The sequence below is a fragment of the Cajanus cajan genome, chromosome 4 (genome assembly GCF_000230855.2).
Source record: "Cajanus cajan strain Asha chromosome 4, NIPB_CcT2T_4, whole genome shotgun sequence".
In the NCBI taxonomy this organism is placed as follows: domain Eukaryota; kingdom Viridiplantae; phylum Streptophyta; class Magnoliopsida; order Fabales; family Fabaceae; genus Cajanus; species Cajanus cajan.
In genome coordinates this window covers 70846592-70860903 of record NC_138520.1, presented here as the reverse complement: position 1 = coordinate 70860903, position 14312 = coordinate 70846592, and the positions used below count along the sequence as shown (strand labels likewise).

Here is a 14312-nt window from a genome sequence, read left to right as displayed (position 1 = left end):
CCTGTGTACAAAATACCAAAGGTTTGTTCACTTGTAGTCATTAACTAAAGATTGAAGTTCATTTTCCAATTTGAACAAAGTTATAATGAGAGATATCACTTTACACCTATAAGGTTTAACATGATGAAAATAAATTATATCTCTTTATTAAACTAAAAAATGTGTACAAAATATAGATATTTGGATTTGGTTTTGAGCGTGATATATGTGCGTTGCCATTGTACAACACAAATTGTAGCATAAAATTTTCCATCCTTTCATTTACTCATTTATTTTGTTCCATTTGTAGAGAGTCATTCATGTTCTAATGGATTTAGGGCACCATTAAACAAACAGTTCAATTAAGCGCATATTCAATAGTAAAGTTCACTATTAAACTTACTACTATAAGTTAAAACAAACTTGTAGTAAGCTTAGAAGTTACAAGCAACTTTTACAAACACAAATATGATCCATTTTAGTTCTTCCAAGCAATTCCTTGGAATTTTTGAATCTCTTTGCACTACCATTTTATTTGGAATGATGTAAAAGAAGAGGGAAGAAAAATATACGAAAGAAAAGAAATTTATCAAAAAAATTATTATTTCCGATTTGGGAAAAAACAATAAAAAAAAAGTGCAAAAGATAAAAATAGTATTATATCCTTTATATCAATTACTATATTTTATTTTTGCTCAAGATTATTTATATCACCTTATAAATATACTTTTTCATTCTTTTCTCTCCTACCACCAAACTATTAAAAATCATAATTTTTTACTCTTTCTCTCACTTTTTTTCCTTTCACTTTCTTTCATAAACCATAGTGACGTGTAACTATTTGCTTCAGATAAGTCCACACAGAAAAGAGAACCACGTCACTGCCTTATGAGATTCTCATTGAAGTTATGCATCGTTGCTGCTACCAAATTTGTATAAATCTTCTCATGACTCAAAACATTACCTCATGCTAAATACTATCGCATAAACTTCACCAAAAATGAAAGATAATCAATCATACATAACTGATATGACATATGCTATAATATATATGTACTTTACAACTTATGTAAGATAATCACGTGATATGTAACTTATACAAGAGGGTAGGTATAAAATGTGATTAATGAACACCACAAGAGACAAAACTGATAGAAGGTAACAAAATAAAACGACAACTTTCTTTCCTAGACACGTTATAAACAAGCAGATATACAGTTCAATCAAAATGAGCAGAGATAAATAATGAGCTTAATCAGTGATTTTGATTCCAGTCCTGGATCGCAGAGCGAAGAGCACGATTAGGAACAAGATTGTGATGTGCAAGCTTACTATTTGTCATTGGTGAATTGTCATGACCACCATCAAGCCATCCTCGTATAGCCTCAGCTTCATAAGTAAAACCATCTGCAGCTACATGTGGATCTCTCATGACTTCCTGCAAAGTTGGAACAAAACCAAGGAGAATTTTCTTAGATGGCAGTTTTATATTCAAAGCTATATCATTCCACTGATTGGAAAATAATTTGCAAGTGTAGAGAATAAAGATATGAAATAGGGGATTTGGCTCTTCTAGAGTAAGCAACTTACTTCAAAAGGTAATATTCGTAAAGGTTAAATATGTTTTTCATCACTGAACTTTTGTCAACTTTCACCTTTGGTTACTGAACAAATTTTATTTTGCTTTAGTTTCTAAAACTTTCCACCATGAATAAAAAATCTTGATGTCAGAACCCAAAAATGTTAATAGAGGAGAAGTTCAAGAACTAAAAGTGAAAATCAACAAAAATTCAAGAGCTAAAACTAGTAAAAAAATTGCTTAGGAATTAAAAGTAAAAAATCAATAAAAGTTCAAAGACTAAAAATATATTTAATCCAATAAGTAATCTTAGACATTGATGAAAATATCAATAATTCATATTCCAATACATTCATGATTTGTCATACATGTGCATGTAATATTGACTGCTACTGATTTTTTTATTTACGGCCACCTTGGCGCCATGGCTCGCTCTCAAGTGAAGAAAATAAAGATATAGAGTAAAGTCAAATTAAAAAAACACACACTAAAGGAATATGCAAGAATGAAATATTGACCAACTTCGAAATGAAACATGAGAATTAGGATGGGTTTCATTTGCTTAGACAAGTGTTCATTAGGGTGGAGATTCTACCACAGCATGAGGACATAACATTTTAGAAGAGCTGAAACTCAAGAACAAAGGTAGAGACAGAACTAGTTACCTGGAAGATTGGACAAAGAAAATATGAAGGAGGTTGTGAAAGCCCTTCAGAACTTAGTCCAAAGGCGTTTGTGCCTCCAGAAGAAGCCCTCATTGCATCAAGTATTCTCCAGACATCTGAATAAAGATCCGGCCGGCTCTTTCGACTCATATCACAACACCTCAAAGCCAAGCGAGCCAACTGTTCAGCCTGCACAAATGGCCAGTCTCCAGCCAAAGGGTCCAATAGGGACATCAACTTTCCAGTATCTAATGCATATTTCACTTCCTTTGTTATTCCCAAGGCTGGTTTCCCAGTCAACAATCTCAACAATATGATTCCGAATGAATATACATCAGACTTTGGAGTCAGTTCCCCTGAGGCAAGGAATTCAGGATCCATGTAGACAAAAGTTCCCTTCGGGTCGGTTCTCCAAAACTCTGTAGTATTGTTACTAGAACCCTCACAGTTGGATAATATACGACATATTCCAAAGTCACTAAGCTTGCTAATAAGGTTTGCATCAAGGAGAATGTTGGAGGGTTTCAAGTCACCATGCACTATGCTGTGAGGTTTACTGGAATGGAGAAAGATGAGAGCAGAACATAGTTCAGCAGCAATGCGAATTCGAGTTTGCCATGATAATGGAGGGGTGTTATCCTTGCAGACAAGTCGGTCTTCAAGGCTTCCGTTGGGTAAATACTCGTAGACAAGAGTCCATGATTCTGGGCAGGCTCCTATGAGTGTGATAAGATTTGGATGCCTTAGCTTGCTCAATACATCAACCTGATACAAAACCAAAAGTGGGATCAACATAAATATTCTTTTCACTACAAACCTGGATCTTCTTTCCCTTCATTCAGAGCTTTAAAGGCAAGGTTGATGATATATACCAAGGAACAAAAGAAACAAGTTTTAAAAAATATGCAAAGCATGGGGGGTTGGAAATTAGGCAAAATTAATGAAACTCTCTAAACTTGTTGCTGCCAACTCTTGTCACAGTTTCCTTTAAAAAAAAGAAAAAATTGGCTGGGGGGAAGGACGGTGCTTGCTCCCCCTTGGATTCGTCACTGGTTAAGGATAAATTTATTTTAGTCAGACATCTAACAACTTTTACACAAGATTTTTCATATGATAAATGCTAAAACCTACATGCCAAAAATATTATTGTTGATCAAAATAAGATGATGTTTAAACTATCCCAAAAATGTCAAACCATCCTACCTCCTGTTGAAACTCCAAGGGCCCTTGCATGCTGTTAGAGTGCAACATTTTTATAGCCACCTCAGTGTGACGCAAGATACCTTTAAATATACTTCCGTATCCACCTTCTCCGATCTTCGTGGATGGATTGAAATTACCTGTTGCATCTTTAATTTCTGAAAAAGAGAATTCTGAGAACAATTGAGGGACGTGGGTGCATGAGGCCTCTCCTTGTTTCTTCCTCAACTCTTCAGCCTCTCTCAATGCATTATCGCGCTGCATCTGCAATTCATCTCGTTCATTCTTGTATCTTTGTAATAGATCCACAGCAGATAAAATCTTCTGTTCCAACTCCTTTATCATAAGTTCAGATGATGCAATTTGATTCTCCAGGGATGCTTTCTGATCAAGGGCAAGGCGGAGTTCTTCCTTAACCTTGTCTCTCAGGCTCTTCATATTCTCAAGTTCTTCTTTTTCTTTTCTAAGTTCTTCCTCTGCCATTCTCCTCATGTTCAACTCCTCCGTATATAAGCTTTCAGAGGCTTTAGCCTGTCAGTTGCGCAATTCAAAAAATGAAAAGAATTAGAGGATGTATCGAGCAGCAACATCAACCTACGACTATAGATAATACAACTTAAAATGATTCTGTTTATTCAAATGATCTTTAGCGTTAGTTAATGTTGAGTCATACATTCTCCTTTCTTATTTTACTCTTAGTGACTAATGAATGCTTTACCATCCAAAGGAATTTAAACTATAAAACTGGATGCAGATAATGAACAATTATGATTTTACATCATAAACATGATCATTGAAGTATAATAAGCACTCAACAACCAAACAGTAACCTTGCGTATAGAGTCAATGGCATCTCTTTCAGCTTTCATACGCCTAAACGTTTCTTGATACGCATTTTGCCTAGCATTCTCAGCCTCAGCCATAGCCTGTTCAAGCTGGTCATACATAGTATCATTCGTCCCACCATCCTGTTAGTGTTCAATCAATTATCTTAAAAACATCAGCATAAAGCTTGAAAATTAAAACTCTACTCATCACTGCAAATTTAGAAGGTAAAAATGTCTCTCATCAATTGCAAAAATTCACCATACAAAAATATTCACATGCCCCATAACAGATATATAATTTTTTTTATCCATAGGAATTACAAAGATAACAACTGGACTCAAACTTAGGACCCTATGCATATTACTCCAATCCCCTACCTCTGAAAGAGAAAAGAGTATTTGTGTGTACCAGTATACTAGGAGGAGCTGAATGATGAAGATCCTCTGTCAGTAGGCGACTCAAAGTCAACTCCAATGCATGCTCACTGCCTTCAGTAATCAAACTTGGGGTCAATGCTAGTTCAACTGCACTGTCAGAGCATGTTGATAAGGCAGAAGGACTCATCCTTGACAACCTATCGGATTCATCTGAACTTACTTCTGTACCCATCCTGTCACGTGGAGTTGAAAACCCTTCAGTCTCTTCTGGAGAAGAAGCAGGCAAAAAGCCCGCCCCATGTCTATCATTGGCAGACCTTACTCTGCGTAATAAATCTAGGGCAGGATTTGTTAGATTTGATCGACGATCTTGCCCCAGAGTAGATTGAGATCTTAAAGATCTCACGGAATTTGGCACTTGCTGCCCCAAAGGAGACGCTAACTCTGAATTACCTTCATCCAAACTGCGATCCCTGTGATAATATTGTACTTACATCAGTAAATCAGTACCCAAAATAATAAAATCAGAGAGCAATGAAAGCTATTGGCAGAGATAATTTCAGCATAATAATTACAAGTTTTAGTTAAAGCAAGAAAAAAAGCGAATTAGAGCTTAGTAACTAGAAAAAGGAATTAAGAATTGAATATTATTTTCTGATAATGAGTACAAGGTGACTAATTTTTACAGGCTATAATATTGTTGTCATAATTACAATTTTAAAAGGAAAGTCAATTTATGACAGCTCCAAAGACCGTGGCTGGGCTGGATAACATAAAGAAGAAAACCAAACAAACAAAATAGACTGGTTCAGTGTAGAGTGGTGGCTAAGATGGCCACGCATGGTGGTCATGCACCTGATTAGATGGTCAATATACATATGTATAAGGAGACTCATCCTAATATTTACAGGCTTCAATATTGCTGTCATATTACGATTGAAAAAAAAAAAACTAAATTATAGGGAAATAAACAAATAAAAACTGAAATAATGAAATACGAAAAAAAATATCATGTGCTTCAATATAGTATTCCCAGGCAACTACAAATCATTATATCAATGAATATCAAAACACAAATCTTTTAGGAGGCCTTGAACCTTTGGTGTATGAGGTGCCCTTTGCAGACAAACTGTATTTGACAAGAAGCTGGAGCTTGTTTATACACATAGATGGCTTTCTTAGATTTGATGTCCATCATTCTCCTGCAATGTCATGCAAGTGAGCTCATTGAAAACATAATATTGACTTCAACAAAATGGATTAAAAAACTGAGAAACTCGTGAGACATTATTAGTTGATTATCAGAACATATGCAAGAAAGCTTAGTTTTTGCAAAATTATAAGTGGATATGGATTAGACATGAATATGAATCATATGATTGCTCCATACACCCAACCCTGATAATAGAATCATGGTGGAGAAATATAGATCCAGCTCCATAGCTTAGAAAGTCACTGAACTAGTTATTGAAAACAGAAAATCTATAATATGCTTTACTCAGAAGTTTCACACCCAGAAGGTACTGAATTTGCAAGGTCATCCACAGATATAGCAATTTATTTATCTTATTCCTCACGAAATACCAACATATCATCTTCAATACCTTTTACAGTATCATCAAATCTCCTGTAAACAATAATGTGGTTAGGGAACTAGAGGGGTATTTTGCTTCTTACCTATTATAGAACTTATCAGCTGCTGCCCCCATAACAAGCTTTCGGATGTCATGCTGGGACACAAGTTCTAAAATTCCTCTTTCAATGCTATCCATTTCAATATGCAGTTTCTCTGCTCGCACCTGTATCATAAAGTTATTAGTGCAAAATTAAATAACTTTCTAAATACATATGCATATGGAATTGCAATAGTTACCCCCATCCGTAGACAGATACGTAGATATTCGTCCAGAGTCCTATGCATGCGTTGCCTTTCCTCTTCCCAGTATGACTGAACCTGCTCCTCTTTTAGAGCACTGACTGGGAATCTACCTCCCACTATAAACAAGAAAATTGAAGTTTTAGACCATTAACAGATACTGAAACAGCACATCAGAGAGAATTTCCAATGGTTACTATACATTACAGCTAAATTTGTTTCCTGAAATTAACTACATCAGCAATAAACCAATACATCAAATGATCAAGTCGACAATTGCCACCCAACATCATAAAGTTTACACATTAAAATTCAAAGGTCATCAACATATGATCCTTATAACTAAATTTCAGAAGTTAGCCTGATTATGTCATGTGCCTTACCAAACATTGACCCCAAGTAACAAGTTGAGTCAGTTAAGCTGATGGGAAAAAAAATTTAAGTATCAAGAACAAATACATATAGAGAAGTTTTTCCTTTTGCTGATTAAAAACAACTACACATAGAGAAGCATAGTAGATACATACATAGGGGGATCATTGTAGCAGGAACGTGAACATAAAGAATGCAAATCCTCTTTCCTCCGGAGTGTTGTATTGCCCATACCAGATTTGATTTGCTCTCCTTCAATTCTTTTGACACGGCAACATAGATTGGCTGATCAACCACACTTGGATTAGGTTCCTCCAAATTTTCTCCCCCAACATCAACAGAAAAAGACCTCTCAGAACCCATCCTTTGTGTAGTTGTAGGCACAGGACTCACCACAGCCATTCTAAGCAAGATTATTGAATCACCCACCAAAAAACAAAGAATTCAACTCTCTCTCGGCCAAAAAAAAAACTCAACTTTCTCTCTCAACAATTGGTAATTATCTCTATAACCCCCACTACTTTCAACCCAGAAATTAATCATCAAAATCTCTCAAACCCACCAAAAATTCTTTCACCGGAACTCAAAAAACCAACAAAAATTGAAATTTTCTATGTTGCCTGCAATTTGCAGATAGGATGCTGAAGAAAACTTTCACCCTAATAACAAAGAGACAAAAAATAAAATAAAAACAAAAAGAAAAAAAACCTTAACCCGTTGTCTCTATCCCCAACTCACTTCAAAGATTCACACAGAGTGTGATGGGAATGGAAAGGCATGAGAAAAAGGAGAAGGGGTTGATGGTGTTGTTGAGAATTTGCGGCAATATCAAACGATGGGTCTCTCTCTCACCTAGAGATTGTATCACTCACATGAAAAGAGTAACCTTGGCTTACGTTCAAATCATTGTAGCGTACAAACATAAGCTCTCCATTTTAATAATGAAAATTGCAATAACTGAGGCTGAACGTAGACTGTTGACTTTAAATTGTTAAGTGAGAAATTTAACATTTTGTAATAATCTATATAATCTAGAAACACAGGTATGTAGTTCACGGTATAATATCTATTAATCTATTGAAATTTTGTTTTTTTAATGAATTTTACATAACAGTTATCAAAGTATTAGAAAAATAATATTGTCAGAGAGACCACAGAGATAAGATTATATAAGTTGCCCGATTGTTTAGTTTATAAAATTAGTAATGGGAATACAATGGAATGAAATGAAAGAATCATATTCATTTTATTCATTATTTATAACATTGTAACTTTACCTAGTTTCTAGTTTTGGGTGTAGTGGATGTTGCAGTGATCAGAGATCCAGTTAACTTTAAGAGAAATGAAGCATATAAGATTTTTTTTAAAATTAAGTTTTATAAGTTTATTTTTAAAAATTGTAGAAAAATAAACTAGTGAGAGGGTCTCTCATTTTGATCTTTCTCTTTTTTTTTTCTTTCTTTGAGCCTCATAAGACTCTGAGTTGTTGATTTGTGTAGTTGGTTGGGATTCATAGCTTAGAGTTGAGAATCAGATAGTTTTAGTATGGTGCAGAGCTTCACGAAGCTCAAATGTCTCTTCCCCTCTTCCTCTCTCTTCTTCATTCCCAGTTGCTCGTAATTGAGATAAGGAAAACTAGGATTGATTTTGGTGTTTGATTTGTTGATTTGCATGTTGTTACTTTTAATTAAAATGAGGATAATGGTTAAAATTTTTGGATGGGATGTTAAAGGGGATTAGGTTGTTGCCTTCGAAGTGTAACGTTGTTAGTAGACTGGGACGGGACGTTTCCAAATTGAAACAGGCCGTTCCAAACTACTAAAACAAGGGTGATTTAGTAGCCAAGAACGGGTTGTTCCCAAACTGGAATGGGCTGTTCCAAACTACTAAATGGACCTACAAATCCTAGTTGAGAACGGGTTGTTCTAGTTAAGAACGGGTCGTTCTATGTGTGAGTTTTATACATATTGAAGGAGTGTAGAACGGGTCGTTCCAGATTCGAAATGAGTTGTTCTGGCCACTCCTGAATTCTATAAATAGGCCTCATGCATGCAGTTGAGGAGAAAAAAGGGGAAATTAGAGAGAAGTTTTAGAGAGAAGTTTTAGAGAGAAGGACTCTAGGCTAGGAAGCTTGATTTTGAAGGATTGAAGTTCGGAAGTCGAGCTCGGAGGAAAGTTTTTTTCTTATTCCCAAATTCTTGGCTGTTCGGAGCCAATCTTCAGGTAAAGAAAGCTAGATTATAGATTTGTTGGTTGTATGTGAGTTAAGAACTCATTTGGTACATGAATGTTGAGAAATCAGTGGTTGTATTGATGAACATCTCATTTTTTGGGGTTTTGGGAAAAATGGGGTTTTTGATGATTTTGATGCCTTGAAAATTTGCATGTTGAATCTGAGGTTGTTTTTGAGTTAAATGAAGTCTATGCATTTCATTTCATGGATTGCATGTGGTTGAAGTTGCTGATTTTCAGGTTTTGGGTGCTTAGTTTGATTGGTGTTGTTTGGGTGTGTAAGTTGGCATGATAGATAGGTTGTAAACATGTAATATGAGTTGTGTTATGTGATGAAAATGTTGTTTGTTGATAATATATGATTAAATATTTATTAATGATGTTGTTGGTGATGTTTTTGTGATGAAGATGGGATGTAAATGAGATGCATGTTGTAGTTGAGTTGTGAAGTTGTGTAATTGTGTATGGGTGTTAAATGGGTTTTTGTGCTCAATAGAAATGTGTTGAATATGTTTTATGTTGATAAAGTTGTTATGGGTTATGTGTGGACTATTTATATATTGTGAAATATGATGAGATGATCTAGTTGAGAGTTGTGAAGTGCATGATGATAATATTGTGCGTTGTGAGAAGCATGATGTGAAGTGTGTAGATGTGTTGAGATTTATATAGAAGTTATTAGTAGACTGTGTTGCTAAGTTGTTAGAGGAGAGTTGTATGTTGCTATAAAGTTGTAGGTTGTGCCATGTGTTGAAAAGATATAACTTTATGATGATTGAGTTGTAAATTCTGAGTTGAGCTAATAAGTTGTTGAGTTGACAGTGTTGTTTAAAGTTGAAATGAGTTGATAAGATGAAACCTGTGTTGATTGAGCTGTGATGACGAGTTGTTGATCACTAGAATTAGGAAAGATGTTTTCAAAGTTACTCATCCCATTGTGTGGATTGAGAGTATTGTGGTGCTCTAAGAGCCCAAATTGTTGAAAAACCCTCCTTGGGAAGTTGTCCCTTGGAGTGAACGTTGTGTTGTTCTCCTCTAGTACTTAGTTGATCCCGTGTGTGGGCAAGGTCGAGGCACACATGTATGAAGCGATCACGGTATAGGGGACTGGTCGAGCTATATCGATTACAAGCTGTCAAACTTGAGTAAAGTACGAAGTCGAGAACTTAGTTACTAACCGAGTATCGGAGGGTTGTAGTAATTGGAGGATAGTCGATATGCTAATTTCATAGGTGGCTTAGTTGAGCTAGCTAATGTCGTGGTAGGCCTAAACTCAGTTGTTCTATCCTGATAGAGTACTATACTTCCTTGTTTAAGTGACAAAGTCTGAGAAATCGTTATCGTGTTGTAGATTGATATCCAAATTTGATGTTTACCTAGCAAGCCCAAAAAGGTTCTGTGTTGTCGGTTTAGTAGGACCTAGACACTTAGACTGCTCAACCTCAATTATAGGAGATCTCCGAGTTGAAATGCGTGACGACGCATATGTGTTGATGAGTTGATATTGTGATGATATGAGTTGTATGTGTTGATGTGATGTGAATGTGTTATTGAAATGTGTGTTGTTAAAGTGTTGTGCGTTGTATGTTGAACAAGTTGATGATGATGCTAGCGTCGCTAAATTACCTGTGTTGTAAGTTGCTTTTAAACATGTGTTGTTGAGAGGTGTGTAATACACGTGTTGGTTGTTGTTATGATGAATATGTTAACTATTCCAATGGTTTGTACAGTAGTTCTATTGAAGTATTGATCAGTGTTGATATGTTGAATCAAGTTGAAATGATATTAAGATGTATATAGTATATGTGTTGTTTGTCTTCTGTGTCGGATGTGAAGATGATTATATAGTTGTTGTGTTGCATATTTAATTACTATGAGTCGTTTATTGTCTCTAGCTTACCTTTGCATGTTTTCATGTGGTTTGGACTGCGATGATCATACGATGTATGGGAGCAGGGCATGGATAGGCTGAGAGATAGCTGCTAGAAGCCACAAGAGGTACCTGGAGTTAGATTTTTTTGTAGGCTACCTTATAGTAGCATATTTTGTTGTATATAGCTGGTTGTTGTTGGTTGCTTGATTAGCAACTTATGTATTAAATATTTTATTATACTATTTTAGTATATATATTCCAGTAGTGTGTAGTGTTGTTCTGTAGTGTGATGGTCATGGCGGATTGTTACACGAAGCATGTGACTTGAATCTTGGGTGATCTTACTTGGAGTTCTTGTTGCATGTTGAAATTTCCTTCTATTCTAGATTGTATGTGGTGAATATATGGTATATGATGGGTTGCATGTTGAGTCTTGAATATTGAATGTGATGATTTCAAATTTATAAATTTGTTTTCCTTTAGGTAATGAATTGCTCTTGAGGTTTATGCAAGTTTTTGGCTAGGCTCACTTAGAGAGGGAACTTACTCACTCCAAATAAGCTTGTGCAATTCTAGTGTGTTGTCTAACTTGGCTCGCTTAGAGCGAGACATAATCGCTCAAAGAAAATTTTCGTGACTTAAAGCGAGTACTCACTTGCTTAGAGCGAGAGATAAATAAGAGATCTCCATAAATAAATGTTAAATGTGGTGTTTGCATGTGATGTGATGTGAGTTGATAATGTTCATATGCATGATATAAATACCTTGTTATATATATATATATAAATTTTACTAGTTTCATATTAAGAATCAATTATATATTCTTGTAGTTAAAAAGTTAAATATTTTATTTCTTTTAATGTTATTAATTTTCAAGTAAATTTTTTACCAGACAAGCTTTTTTACTGTTCAACTGTAATATATTATTGTTTTGTATCAAATAAAAATGTCACTATTAATCTTTTTTATTAAATTTAAGTATACACTATGTGTGTTGTGGTAACGCTAAATAATAAACATACAATGTACGAAATACTTGTTAATCCTTTATCTGAATTTTACTATTTGTGTGAATTATTATTATTTTTATATATATTTTCTATCAACCTATTTCCTTTTTGTTAAGATAAAATAATTAAAATTAAAATATGGGTGATGAATAATTCTTAAAGAGCTAAATCATTAATTTACTCAAACTACATTTTTTTTTACAACTGGAACTTCATATTTTTAGTATTCGTGCACATATTGGAAAAAAAAAACTATCAATTCGGAAAAGTACATAAAAAATTTGGCGGTGGGTCCCATCTTCATTAATGTAAATTCTAAAAGCTAAAGTGGAAGCTTCAAAGAAGAAAGGTGGACCCCACAGCCTCTGCTGGTGCTGGCGAGTAGTTTTATGGAAGTTTCATCAACAGCTACTGCCAACCCCAAAAACAAAAACTCTTTGACTATTCTACATCATAAAACTCACCCAAAAATCTTCATCATTAAGTATAAATTTCTATTAAAAAAAATATTTTGATTGTATAAATTATGTTATAATATAAAAATGGCTAAAACCCTATTTTGGTCCCTTATAATCTTTTTTTGTTTCAATTTAGTCCTTCATTAATTTTTGGTCTCAAATTGGTTCCAAATTAATTAATTGGTTTCAATTTAGTCCCAAATTAATTAATTAGTTTCAATGTGAGACTTCCGTCCAAATTATTTAAACGGAGTTAACTTTTGGCCACGTGGATGCCACGTAGATGCATACGTGGCATCCACGTGGATGAGAAAATTCTTTTTAATACACCTGGACCCGGAGCGGACCGTTCTGAAACCGGAACAGACCGTTCTGGTTGCAAAATTAAAACACCACCAGTGAAGCAGAACGAGACGTTCTAAAACAAGAACGGGCCGTTCTGATTTCAAAACGGGCCGTTCTGAAATCAGAACGGACCGTTCTGATTTCAGAACGGCCCGTTCCAGAACTGTGAATAAAATATTCTTTACTTAATTGTGTTTTTGATATTATAATTATGCAATTTTGATCTCTAAGGTTTTAATTGAGTAATTTCAGTCCTTAAAAGATTATAATTGTGTAATTTTAGTCTCACAATTTTTAATTGAACAATTTTAATCTCTCAAATATCATAATTGTAGAATTTTAGTCTTTCTCATTAAAAATTTAATAATTTTAAAATTTTAATATATATATATATATATAATGTTTTAAAACTATATAATTATTTGTTTATTTAAATTAACGTATATTATTTTTTTTAATGTATCAAATGATATATATTTACTATTAGTAAATAAATAAAATTTATATATTATTAGTATTTTAATATTACTGATAAATTAATATCAATAATATTTTTACCCTTTTTATAAATAAACTAATAATTTGATAAATATAACTTAATATATATTAATATACTTTTACAAAAATATAAATATATAAGATCAGATATATATTTCTAATTAATATACTTATATTTTTGTAAAAGTATATTAATATATAACAAGTTATATTTATCAAATTATTAGTTTATCTATAAGTATATTAATAATATTATTGATATAATATCAAAAATTATAATATACGTTAATTTGAATAGATAAATAATTATTTAATTTTAAAATATTATATATATATATATATATATATATTAAAATTATTAATTTTTAATGAGAGAAACAAAAATCATACTATTATGATATTTGAGGGACTAAAATTGTTCAATTAAAAATTGAATGACCAAAATCGCGCAATTGCAATTCTTTAAGGACTAAAATTATGCAATTAAAATCTTGGAGATCACAAAACTGCACAATTGTAATACTTGAGGGATAAAAAATGCAATTAAACCAATATTCTTAATTAATTTTATTAAAAAATATAATAATTAATAAGATAAAAGGAATATCACTTTATAATTTTTTTGCAACTTATTTAAGATTAAATAAATAAAATGATAAAAATTAATAAGATAAACATAATAAAATAAAATATATAAAAAAAATATTAATATATTTATTTTATTAGATATAATAACATAATTAAAATATAATTAATAATATATATTTTATAAAATTATTAATATTTTACATATAAAAAAATAAAATAAAACCGGAACGGCCCGTTCTGAAACTGGAACGGGCCATTCTGGTGCATTTTGGGTGTGTTAATTTTGCACTTGGAACGGGCCGTTCCGGATGCAAAATTAACACACCAAAAGTGCACCCAGAACGGCCCGTTCCGGGTTCAGAACGGGCCGTTCTGGTTCCAGGTGTTTTCAAAAAAATTATCATCCACGTGGATGCCACGTATGCATCTACG

At 33.4% G+C, this 14312-nt stretch overlaps 1 protein-coding gene across 1 annotated transcript; it reads right to left on the bottom strand.

The window, feature by feature from the left end:
• Nucleotides 1-980: 980 nt before the first annotated feature.
• On the bottom strand, nucleotides 981-7822 carry LOC109801932 (U-box domain-containing protein kinase family protein). Its single transcript, XM_020363102.3, has 9 exons — nucleotides 7032-7822; nucleotides 6502-6623; nucleotides 6306-6427; nucleotides 5726-5830; nucleotides 4660-5101; nucleotides 4254-4391; nucleotides 3427-3954; nucleotides 2224-2988; nucleotides 981-1417 (listed from the first exon to the last, which is right to left on the bottom strand). The coding sequence occupies exons 1-9, from the start codon at nucleotides 7276-7278 to the stop codon at nucleotides 1235-1237; spliced, it is 2652 nt and encodes an 883-aa protein (XP_020218691.1). The 5' UTR covers nucleotides 7279-7822; the 3' UTR covers nucleotides 981-1234.
• Between the last annotated feature and the right edge of the window lie 6490 nt (nucleotides 7823-14312).